General features: G+C 37.6%; 1 protein-coding gene across 8 annotated transcripts in view; it reads left to right on the top strand.

The window, feature by feature from the left end:
* Window positions 1-12,640, top strand: part of MTHFD2L (methylenetetrahydrofolate dehydrogenase (NADP+ dependent) 2 like) — a 136,936-nt gene that overhangs the window by 47,456 nt on the left and 76,840 nt on the right. For all 8 annotated transcript variants that reach the window (XR_012007227.1, XM_072775384.1, XM_072775390.1 and 5 more), the window contains one exon: window positions 11,481-11,573. Coding sequence is in view for 7 of the 8 variants with exons in the window: in XM_072775384.1 (XP_072631485.1) it covers window positions 11,481-11,573 (93 nt within the window). In the remaining variant the exon portion in view is untranslated. The remainder of the gene's footprint in view (window positions 1-11,480; window positions 11,574-12,640) is intronic.

Genomic DNA, 12,640 nt, shown 5'->3' on the forward strand with positions numbered 1-12,640 from the left:
ACACACACACACACACACACACCTCTTCTAGCCAAAGCAACTAGAAAGGAAAAAACAATACTTTGGCTCATGTCAGCACCCATTGCCCATGGCTGAGCTGGCCAGCTTGTTTTGGCTACAATTTGGAGGGATCTGATTGCTTTAGTTTTTTATAGTTTAAAATCTATTTCACAATCAGAAATACTATCAATCCTGACTTGGCAATTTGGCACCACCTGGGGAATTGATTCATGTAGATGACTCACAACGTTTCATTCCCATTCATAGGAAAGTAGTCCTAGAAATAGAATGCTTCAAAGCCAACATCTTCATTTATGGCTGCCATGTTGTTCACACCATAGCTGCAGTTTTGACTGGTGAAGATTGGCTTCTGGAGCAGGAGAACCTAGTTGATGAGGATAGACTCTTTGTTCTTATTGCCTAAATACACATTCTGTTCTTGTATATCACTATGAGATCTGGGTATGCACAGCACAATTGTTGGACGAATTAAGTGAACTGATACCTGTAAAGTATTTAGTATTCACACATGTTAGCTATTACAGTATACTCACTCTAAAAAGTATTTTTAGAGGAGCAGCGCCACCTTCAGCCCAGGGCACGATCCTGGAGACCAGGGATCGAATCCCATGTCGGGCTCCCGGTGCATGGAGCCTGCTTCTCCTTCTGGCTCTGCCTGTGTGTCTGCCTCTCTCTCTCTGTGTGTCTCTCACGAATAAATCAATAAAATCTTAAAAAAAAAATACACCTGTCTCAATTTTTAAAAATAAATAAATAAAAAGCATTTAAGGTATGCCATAGCAATATATAAAACACATTGCCAATGAGAAATAGTTAAAAGGGGGGAAGCAAGGCCTAAACTAAAACAGAGCCAAGAATAAGGCTATTAAAAATGGACATATCATTAAATCTTAATAGGTATATTACTACTGTCAAGCACATTGCTTTTCATATACTAGTGCTGAATGTATGTTTGGTGATTTTGTTTGAATCTAAACTATACTTTCTAGGATTGAGTCACTAATTTCATCTTGAGAGCTCTTTAGCAGGAAAAGAAATGATTAGTTACCCAATTAAGTGTCTTTAGGATTAAAAAAAAACACATGCTCAGGATAAAGAAAACATTTTCTGGTGTTAAGACTGAAAAATAATTTCTCCTGAGGGTACTTATAAACAGGAAACTATATAATAAACTGAGTAATATTCACAACATGCTTTTTATTTTTTTAATTTATTTCTTTTTAAAGATTTTATTTATTTATTTATGAGAGATACTGAGAGAAAGAGAGGCAGAGACACAGGCAGAGGGAGAAGCAGGCTCCATGCAGGGAGCCCGATGTGGGACTCGATCCCAGGTCTCCAGGATCACACCCCAGGCTGCAGGCAGCACTAAACCGCTGAGCCACCAGGGCTGCCCTCAACATGCTTTTTAATTTAATGAAATGGCCACATCTTATAGGGCTATTTCTTTTATTGCTTAAGCACAGATTAAAGCTACCACTGGCATGCATTTCTTTTATTTCACTAGATATTTCTTCTCATTCTCTATTTCTGGGTCATTCTGTTCTTCCCAACTCTAAAACAGTGGTTCTCAACCTTTGCCACCCACTAGAATCATTGAGGGGCTTTTGAAAATATGGCTGCCTGAGCCCAACACAGAATAATTGAATCAGAATCTTTTTTTTTTTTTAAGATTTTATTTATTTATTCATGAGAGACACAGAGAGAGAGAGAGAGGCAGAGACATAGGCAGAGAGAGAAGCAGGCACCATGCAGGGAGCCCGACTTGGGACTCCATCCCGGGTCTCCAGGTCCACACCCTGGGCTGAAGGCAGCGCTAAACCACTGAGCCACCCAGGCTGCCCAAATCAGAATCTCCAAGTTGGACCTGAGTATCAGTATTTTTTAGAAAGCTCCATAGAAGATTCTAAGGTTGGTCAAGGTTGAGAACAATTACTCAAAACACTGGGATAAGCCTAGAGCTTCACTTCTCATTCTAGAGCCATTCCTGGGTCATCCTTTCTAGTACCTTAGCTTTAAATGCCCTCTGTATTCCCAATATGTCAAGACCCATGTAACCACTGTTCACTTGACAAGTCCACTTGCACGGCCAATAGACGCTTCCCAACTTACCATATGCAAACCTTCAATCTTAATTTTACTCCTCATAGTCTGTCCTGTCTTAGGACATACCACTGTCACTTCACCCAGGTGCTCCGGCCACCCTTGACCTCTCGCTCCCATTTCATGTCTTATCCATTAGCAATCTATTTAAAATATACCCATGATCACTTCCACCAAAATGATCCTAGTCAAGATAGCCATCGTCTTTCACTTGGAGCACTATCAAATTTACAAACTAGTTTCTCTGCATCCACCCTTGTCCCTTCTTCCATACGTTCTACACAGTGGGTCTCAATCACCCATGGTTTCCTGTAACATTCAGAACAACATTACATCAGAATAAAATCCAGATTCCTTAATGTGATATGCAAGACCTTACAGGAACTGACCTGGGCTGCATCTTTTCACTCGCTTCCTACCATCCTCACCCTCCATCACTGCCCTCCAGCTGCAGCTGCCCTTTGCTTCCCAAGAATGTCATCCACACTCTTGTGTCAGGGTCTTTGACTTGGTTTTCCTTCCGACTGAAATGCTCTTTTTTGAAATTATTTACATAAGTTATTTTTCTAATTTCCTTTGGGTTTCTCTCTGAATGTTAACTTCTCACATTGTCCCTTGCCACCTTATCAAAATAACACCCATGCTATTATTCTGTATTCACTTACTCTGCATTCCTGTCTTCATAACATAAATTACTATGTAGAATTTTATTATGCCTTTTTTTTTCACTTATGTATTATCTTTATTGAAGAAATGAATCTTTGACTTCAATAATCTTTGGCCAAATAAAGGGGCAGATATTTTTCAATATCTAGAAACATTGGTGGTCAGGGCTCTGTCATTCCTCCCTAATACTGTTTGTTTCAAAGGTACTTTGAGATAGTTGTTTAAAAGAAGTAAGCTTGAAATGGTATTTGACTATTTAAAAGTGAAACTGTCTTCCTTAGTTGTCATCTACCTAATCGTCCATGTGTTTGGAAGATAACTGAAGGATCTACAACAAATCAGACCAGCCAGGTCTTAACCAGATAAAAATGCATTTGAAACCTGGCCCATTTTAAGCATGAAAAGAAGGCTTAGATCTGAGTGCTCTGTAACTATCCCTAAAATTATTTGGGTGATTTAATCCAGAAAAAGCAGCTGCAGTTGAAATAGAAAACTTGAAGAGGTGCCTGGGTGGCTCAGTCAGTTAAATGTCTGCCTTCAACTCAGGTCATGATCCCGGAGTCCTGGGGTGGAGCTCCACATCGTTGGGCTCCTGCTCTGCGGGGAGTCTGCTTCCTTTTCTCCTCTCTCTGCCCCTCCATCCTGCTTGTGCTCTCTCTCTCTCTCTCAAAGAAATAAATAAAATCTTAAAAGAAATAGAGTAAAACAAAGAACTAGAAAACTTAGAGTAAATGGAATTTAGGAGTCAAGAGAATGCAGTACTATTTCAAGATCTGGGAAATGGCCCCATGATCATTTTATAAATGATAAAAATGGAAGCTAAAACTGCCCTTTTTGTATTAGAGACACATGTGTTTTCTGTCATTAGCTGGCCTCTTATCACTACTACCAGTGCACACCAGGTAGGATCTGAAGGCAGAATTTATCCCTATGAAAGAAGAAGTGTCATCCAAGATCCCTCACAGGCAGGACAATTGTCCAGAAATGGTGTTCCGAAGTGACTACATAGTGGTTGCCAGCTCTGATTTTAGCACTGTGAACTCCAGCAGAGCTGCTGCTTTCTGCCCAGTGTGGTCAGAGGCTGTCGAGTGCCGTGATGAGCAGCCTGGGCTCTAGAGCCAGACTAAATTAGTTTGAATTCTGGCTCTTACATAGTTTATATGACCTTGGACAAATGACTGGACTTTTTGTGTCTCCTTGGTTTCTTCATTTATAAAATACAAATAGCATTACTCACTGCCCTATAAAAAGTACTCTAACAGTGTCTTGTGAAGATTGTGTGATATGGAAATGTATGATAATATGTGTAAGGTGCTAGAACAGTGTTAGATGTGTAGTAAGTTCTTATATAAGGGTTATCTTATATCTAGACTCTGTCCATTTAGCTGCTACAGAGAATTTCTCTGTGGAGAGGTGTGTGTGTGTGTGTGTGTGTGTGTGTGTGTGTGTGTTATGCTACAAGATACAATCACATCTTACAAATTGAGTAAGAAACACACAGTCAGGGCTGCCCGGGTGGCTCAGCGGTTTAGCGCCACCTTCAGCCCAGGGCGTGATCCTGGAGACCCGGGATCGAGTCCCACGTCGGGCTCCCTGCATGGAGCCTGCTTCTCCTGCCTGTGTCTCTGCCTCTCTCTCTCTCTGTGTGTCTCATGAATAAATCAATAAAATCTTTTAAAAAAAATAAAAGAAACATTCCAATCCAGAATCTTTAGACCTCTGTAGGCATTTGTCCAAAAACAACTCAGGCTGCTTTTCTCCTTTGGATGCTGTTCTGGTGATGAATACAGTTTTCTTGCCTGTAATTTCCTCAGCGTTTTGTCTTTCTTTCTTTCTTTCTTTCTTTCTTTCTTTCTTTCTTTCTTTCTTTCTTTCTTTCTTTCTTTCTTCTTTCTTTCTTCTTTCTTCTTTCTTTCTTTCTTTCTTTTTCTTTCTTTTCTTTCTTTTTTTCTTTCTTTCTTTCTTCTTTCTTTTCTTTCTTTTTCTCTTTCTTTCTTTCTTTTCTTTCTTTCCTTATTGGAGAGGGAGGAGGGAGAGAGAGAGAGGGAGAATCCTAAGCAGACTGCACACCCAGCACCAGAGTCTGACTCAGGAGTTAGTCTCACAACCCTGAAAGCATGACCTGAGCTGAAATCAAGAGTTGGGTGCTCATCTGACTGAGCCACCCAAGCACCCCTCCTTTAAAACCAGACCATGGTATGAGTTAATGTATTGAGAATGACTCCGTTTTCTCTTATCCAGCGAAAGTGGCAAAGCCAAAGCCTACATGTGAGATTCTAGCTCCTATTGGATTTGCCATTTTGCTTCATCTGTCAATTCAGGTTCAAGCTGCTATTTGAAAATTTGCCTCATGGAAAAGGAAGTTGAGACTTGTTCTGTGTTACTGTTGAAGACAGATCTAGAATTATGGTAAAAGTTGCAAAAAGGTAAACTGGCTTTTGCAAGGAAGAAGTTTCTGTCTGGGCTAAATAACATGCCTTTGTACATTTTTATGGAAAATGATTTATTGATGCGTAAGGATGGGGGTATTGAAGCAGAAGAAAAATAAGTTCTGCTTACATCAAGAATCTGTCTTCTCTAAGACCTTTAACTGCCCCTGCGCTGTTCTTAGTTAGAGAAGATAGTGATGCTCTGTGCCAACACTGTAACTTATAACTCCTTTTAATGTGGAACGTACCACACTGTATTCTCATTCCGGTTTACATATCTGTTTCTCATGTGAGAGTATGGAATTGTGTGTTTCCATTGCTTAGCATGATTCTGGGATTACTTCTTGATAATTGAATAAATGGAGCTAGAGAATGACCTAGAAATGGCCAAGAAAAATATAAACTCTTCATTTTAAGTAATTTAAACCAAAAAGTGCTACTCTAAAATGAAGTATATTGTGCCGTTTGTTCTAGCATCTTATAGCAAATATTATTTGTCTCAAATTGGCACTCTGTGCTAGTTGCCAAAACTCTTCACTACAATCTGCAATTTTACACAAATTACAGTGTAATAATAGCCTAGAAAACTGCTCAGACAGCTCCCAGTAGACAATTCTTGATTGACTGTGGACTTTTATATAGTAAGAAGTGTATCTTGCCCAGCAGTTAATTATTAAGTTCTAACAGAACTCTCAGATTCCAGGAGATAGGTTCTAAGTTTTTTATTCTTACTCTATTTTACAAACATGATGTAAAGCTCTGGGCACCATGAAGTTGCTTAAGACTCTGCTTATAAATGTTTTTTATCTGGGTCCGTGTGATCATTAGAAAAATTAGGTCCTCGCCCAGGCTGATATCATATGCACAGTAAGAGGATGAAACCGAGTGTGGGAGAAAGTCATCTGAGGGTCAGAGATATTCATCATTCTGCAGAGTAGCTGCTGTAACTTGTTAGTACTGGTTACCCCAGGGAAGAGTTGAGGAGTTAGAAGGGATTAGGTGCAGCAAGCCAGAGGATTTGCTGAAGAAAAATTAAGAGGGCACCAAAACTGGAAACAGGAATGACAAGAATTTTCACAGGTTAACTAAGCATTTAGTTTGCAGGACAGCTGGTTCCCAGGGGCAGGGACAGGTACCAAGGTGCTCATCAGCAGGAGGCAAAGGCAGAAGAGACTGAGGCATGATTTGAACACATTTGCCTTTCACTCCGACGAGTTACCTCTCCTTTGCTATCATCCTCTGGTCACCTGAGTAATAGGCTGAAAGCCTTTCCGCAGGGTGATATGGTTATAATCAGAAACTCACCAATCGAGTTTAATTATGGTTTTGATATTTCCCCATGGGTTTCACTGGCCAGACTCACTCAGGAGTAATAACAAGTTAACTAGACGTTATTGAGGGGAAGGTGGAGTTGCCTAAAAGAGCTTTCTATGCTTACTGAAATTCACCTTCATATTTTTTTTCTTTTACTCAAAACTTTACAGGTTGTTATCTGTATATACAACTCAGTGGATTATTATGTATCCCTCAATTCCTTGCTGAAATCATCAGCACTGATGAAAGGGGAGGTTTTAGTGTGGTTTGATTTTTGTGGGCATTGGGAGGCTCTCATGCAGGAGAACACGCTTACATAGGTTGCTAATGTGTAAGAGGACCTTTCTGCATGTAGGGGAACTGTACTAAGAGATGGGGGGAAGCTTCACAGTTTTGCCTTGGGATGCTTTGAAACACGTATTCTACATTTATTGATGGTTTATAGCAAATGAGAAAAAGAAGAAACACGAGACTTCATAGACTTTGCTCTGTATAGCTGGGCAGATGGTGGTACCGTTAACCGAAATAAGAGACTCTCAAGTACTACTATCTTCTCATTGTTCTTCCTTTTCAAAGCTTTCCTTGTTGTTGTCTTTTATTTGTCCTTACTAACTTTAAGATGAAATCATATTCTTTCAAAAAAAAAAAAGCATAACTACCAGTTTTTATTGGAATTGTATTAAATATGTAATGAACAGAGAGAATTATCATCTGTATTATTTTGAGTCTTTTATCCAAGAACATGTTTTATCCTTCTAGTTCTTCAGTCTTATGTCTTTGGTGTTGTTCTGGAGATTTTCTTTTATCAGATAGATTTTCCATATTTCTCGTTAGGTTTATTTCTGAGTATTTTACCTTTTGTATTGCTATTGTAGTGGAGTCTTTTCTTTTACTGTTTCTTCTAATATGTTGTTATAAATGAAAGCTATTTATTACTGTATGTTTATTTTTTACTTGGCAATTTATTGAATTCTCTCACTGCTTATGATATTACAGCTTTTAGACTTATTTAATATTAACACCTTACCTCCTAATTTCTTTTGTTTCTTTTTTGTTCTTTAACTTTTAAGTGAAGTGATTGATTTACTTATTTTCTTATTTTTATTTTATTGATATAATAATTTTAGATCTATGAGTTTTCCTCTATGCTTTATCTTTATTTTATAGGATCTAATATGTAGTGATTTCATTATAAATGTTTCTAGAAATTCCACACTGTTGTTTGTGTTTTCTTTTTGATCCAAAAATTATTTAAAATAGGATTTTTAAAAATTCCAATGGAAGAACTCTAATTTCTGATTTTTTCAATAATTATAACTTTATTGATTTGTGATTAAAGAAAATACTAAAGTTTATCTTGTTGTCTATTTTTGAGTATTAATTAAAATACTCTGTGGTTAAAATCATACCATTTAAAAATATTCTTTGATCACATGAAAAGAAAATATATATTCTACTTTCAAAATGTGATGTATTACAATCAGGTACATAACATGAATTATGCTATATACATTTTCTATATCTTTGATCTGTTGTTGATTGAGAAAGGTGAATTAAATTTAGCAAATACAGTGTGTTTCTTTTTCAATTTGTAGCCCCTATAATTTCTGCTATATGAATTATGTTTCTCCTTTATATGTTATCTATTTATCATTGTTGTGTGCTCATTTGAATCATGTCTTTGCATTACGATGTGCACTTCATTGTCTTATCTAATGTAAAATTACTCCGTATTTAACAATAAGAACATCATCTCTTTTTTTGTAGTTGTCCTGCTATACATTTGCCCATTTTTTAACATTTCCAAACAGCTTTGTTTTAGATGTGCCTTATATCCAGCATAGAATTAAATTTTGTTTTTGCTTTGCAAGCCAATTTGGAAGTATTATTATTTTAAATAGCTTAGGAAAATGAAAAGTTGGTGTGATGATAAATATGTAAGATCTGAACTGTCATAATATTCTCTGTTCTATTTGTTGTTTTTATTCATTTTTTACATTTTTTCCCTTTTTTGTGGATGGTTCTTCTGATACTTAGGAAGGTTTGTTGTTACTCTAATAGTTATTTTAACTTTACACAGTACTCTTAGTTGTCTCTTCTTCATATGGTATCTATTGATACTCTAATTTTAAAAATGATAAAATACTTTCTTTTTCTTCCCTGATTCCATTTCTTTTGTCTCCTACTTGATATTTGCCAATAAAAATGATCTTTTAACACTTTTACCTTATACTTCTAAAATCCTTATACTTCCATTAGTTGATTGATCAGCTTTAAATGTTTTTCTGTTGATCCTGCTCATTAAATAGTAGATGATCAGCAAACTTTCTCATCTTCGCCCTTCCCATTCCAGTTTAGTTGGTTGTAACATTTCTCCATAATCAGAGCAAATAGTATTTACATTTTTGTCTGTCACCCCCATCCTCATATTTTTTTAAGTCTCAGTTTTATGGCTAAATATATCCCAAACTCTCCAATAATCCTTTTGCTAGTTTATGATATATGATACTTGATTTATTAAATTTAGTCATTTAGCAAGTTCCTCAGGGAAAAAAAGAAAAACATGGGAACAATATTCCAAGTTCTTAAAATTTGCCAATTTGAATGCCTTTAATGTCTTTTTGTTGTCTGATTGCTGAGGCTAGGACTTCCAGTACTATGTTGAACAGCAGTGGTGAGAGTGGACATCCCTGTCTTGTTCCTGATCTTAGGGGAAAGGCTCCCAGTGCTTCCCCATTGAGAATGATATTTGCTGTGGGCTTTTCATAGATGGCTTTTAAGATGTCGAGGAATGTTCCCTCTATCCCTACACTCTGAAGAGTTTTGATCAGGAATGGATGCTGTATTTTGTCAAATGCTTTCTGTAACTTTTAATCTTGGAAGATGATATGACTGGATATAAAGTCTCCCAATTTTTTTAGATGAGTCTCCTGTAAATATTGCTCTGCTGTTTTCTGGAGTTGAATGTACCAATCTGAATTTTTGCTTTTACTGTTCTTTTTTTAAACTTTACATTACTGAAATTTTTCTTAATGTTGACCTTTATAGGTCACTTTATATGAATTCAAATCTTCTTTTCCCAGATTTTGTGACTTTATGTTCTTAATTTTTAAATTTTTGGTGTAATATTTGGCCATAATATTCAGCTTTTCCATTGCAACACTTTTTGTTGTTGAGTATATTGGTATGTTAGTAAATTCTTTTTTTAAAAATTATTATTATTTTTTTAAAGATTTATTTATTTACTTATTCAGAGAGAGAGAGAGAGGCAGAGACACAGGCAGAGGGAGAAGCAGGCTCCATCCATGCAGGGAGCCCGACGTGGGACTCGATCCCAGGTCTCCAGGATCACACTCCGGGCTGCAGGCGGCGCTAAACCGCTGCGCCACTGGGGCTGCCCTGTTAGTAAATTCTTTAAAAAGTATTTTTTGTTTATTGCCTTTTGTTTTTTTCCTTGGGTCTGCTATTTTTTTTTTTTTAACAAGGGTCTGCTATTTTTAAAATGTATTCTTTCATTTACTTAAAAAAAATAGTAAAATCCACTCTTCTGGGTGTACAGTTCCATGAATTTAGACAAATGAATATTGTCATGTAACCACCACTAGAATCAGAAAAGATCCATCCTTCCCCAAATTCCTGGGCTAATTTTTACATAGCATCCTTTGGCTAATTCTATGTCAAATCCTTTTTTTGTTTCTTTGTTTTATTACTTATCCTTGAATGAGTTGGATTTCTTGGATCTGCTATTCTTAGGGTACTTCCGCTGGGGGTTGGAGAGGAGGTGCCTGGCAGTCCTCAGATCCCTCCTTCATCACTTACACAGACTCCAACTGCCTCCTGTTGAAATGGCTCCTCCATGGGAGTCTAGCCACTAGGAACTTTACTGGATCCAAGAAGGCTTCTTCTATAAGAGATATGTTTTGCATTTTGACATGAACCCTGCACCTACAAGCAGTATATTTTTGCAGTCATTTTCAGAGATCGCTGCTACTGGCCATCTTACTCTCTGCATTGCTTTGCTGCCTTTATTCTTGTGCAGTATACGCTAACTCTACTGGGCCTGGGTAACTCTCACATATTTTTTGGAGGCTGTGGAAAATATGTCTTCTAGTTTTGCTAAAAATGGACATTATGGAGTTTTTTTTTAATTCATTGTGTAGCATTTGTATGTTATCTACAGGAGAAGAAAAAAGGCACTGTCTCACGCAGCTATGTCCTCACCAGGAATCCTTTGACTTCCTTCCTCCTGGCCTTCTTTCACTCCTCCTCCTTGGTTCACACTTGAAGCACTGGAACCCCTCAGTCTGCTAACTTCTCTTATTCATACATCAGTTCCTTAAAGCATGTGTGAATACCACCTGTTACATCTTAGACCTCTTTGTCATTTCCTAAACATATAACTTCAAAATTAGTCCACTTTTTTTCCTGTTATTCTGTTGGCTTGGAACGCCCTTTCCCTAATTAGTATGCCCTAGCTCATACTTGAGACCGAAAAAAAGTATACTGCCTCCTTTAGGAACCCTTCCTAGACACCTTCAAAAGAAGAGGTAGGATTAATCTCTTAGCTGTGCTTTCACAATACATTGCTCCATTTTTGGTGCACTTATCTTGCTGTTTTCCGTATTTATATACTTTGTTATCAGGCCAATGAGTATCCCCTGCTTTTATATGTTAACCTGTCAGCACAGAACTTTCAACTGTTGTGTTTCTAGAAACTTAACTTACAGCTCCCTTATGATGGTCAGCACATACTCTCATTCAGTCTTAGTTGATTTTCCACTGATTAATTGAAGGTTACAGTATTTAGGGTCATGTAGGTTTTCTTATCTAGCTTTTGTTCTTAATTTCCCTACTCTTAGAATGTAACTGAATCTCCTCTAGAATTGGAGCATTCATAAATTTTGAAAAAACTCAGTAACCATTCATGGAAATTATTCTTCATTCCAGGTGATGCAACGGTGACAATAGCTCACAGATACACTCCCAAAGAACAACTGAAGATCCATACTCAGCTGGCAGATATTATCATAGTAGCTGCCGGTAAGTCTTTAGTAGCTATTATTTGGTAGAATGTCATCAGCAGAGTAATTCCTCCCCTAATTGCTGACATGTCTGTAAAAACAGCTTCTCGGGAGAGGTAGGAATACGTATGACTAACTTCCATCAACTGGATCCTGTCTCTTGGCAGTTATTATATTGGTTCCTTGTGCCTACATTAACATTTGTCAGTTCCAAAAAAAAAAAAATTTGTCAGTTCATTATGGAAAACCCAAATCGCCTTTGGGGTGACAGATGAAGCACAAGAACAAACATGCACATGGCCAGTTCTTCACAGACAGGGTTGAGTCTAAACATGAATGAGTTATGGGGAAACAAGTAGGAAATGCTCTTTAAAAGATAGCCAGGGCTAGCTCATATAGGACCTTGGCAAGGACCTGGATATAAGCCAAGGACAGCTGAATGCAGATTGATGTGGCCTGGCTTATGATTTTAAAAGAGTGCTTAAACTATGTCAAAGAGTGTGGACCCAAGAGGGGCAAGAGGAGGCACAGAGAAGGAAGAGGTATTGTGTTTTCATTTACGGGACCTGGGATTTTTCCTAATTTGTTTTATATTTGAACATACAAAATAATTTTATTCTACTTCTACCTCTACTCTTGCCACATGGTATTTCTACATTGCAGATGATTGTGATTCTTCTTGATTTATCCAAGGCTTGACTGAGAGCCTTTTTCATTTTGTTTATCAATGAGATGTTGCTGATAATTTCTAGACTTTATATTTGAATTGCTGGGTAGTGACAAACTGTAAAATAGAAGTTCCAGAGGAAATTGAGTTTGAAGAAGAGGCTAATGATAGTTTAAATTAGTTTCAGGCAGCCCTGGTGGCTAGCAGTTTAGCTCGGTCTTCAGCCGAGGGCCTGATCTTGGAGACGGGATTGAGTCCCACATCAGGCTCCCTGCATGGAGTCTGCTTCTCCCTCTGCCTGTGTCTCTGCCCCCCCCCCCCCGTCTCTCATGAATAAATAAATACATAAAATCTTTAAAAAAAATTAGTTTCAACCAAATTTAGTTTGCTTTCTTAATCTGATCTAGGCCCCTCCTTAA

The sequence above is a fragment of the Canis lupus genome, chromosome 14, assembly GCF_048164855.1.
Source record: "Canis lupus baileyi chromosome 14, mCanLup2.hap1, whole genome shotgun sequence".
Classification (NCBI taxonomy): Eukaryota; Metazoa; Chordata; class Mammalia; order Carnivora; family Canidae; genus Canis; species Canis lupus.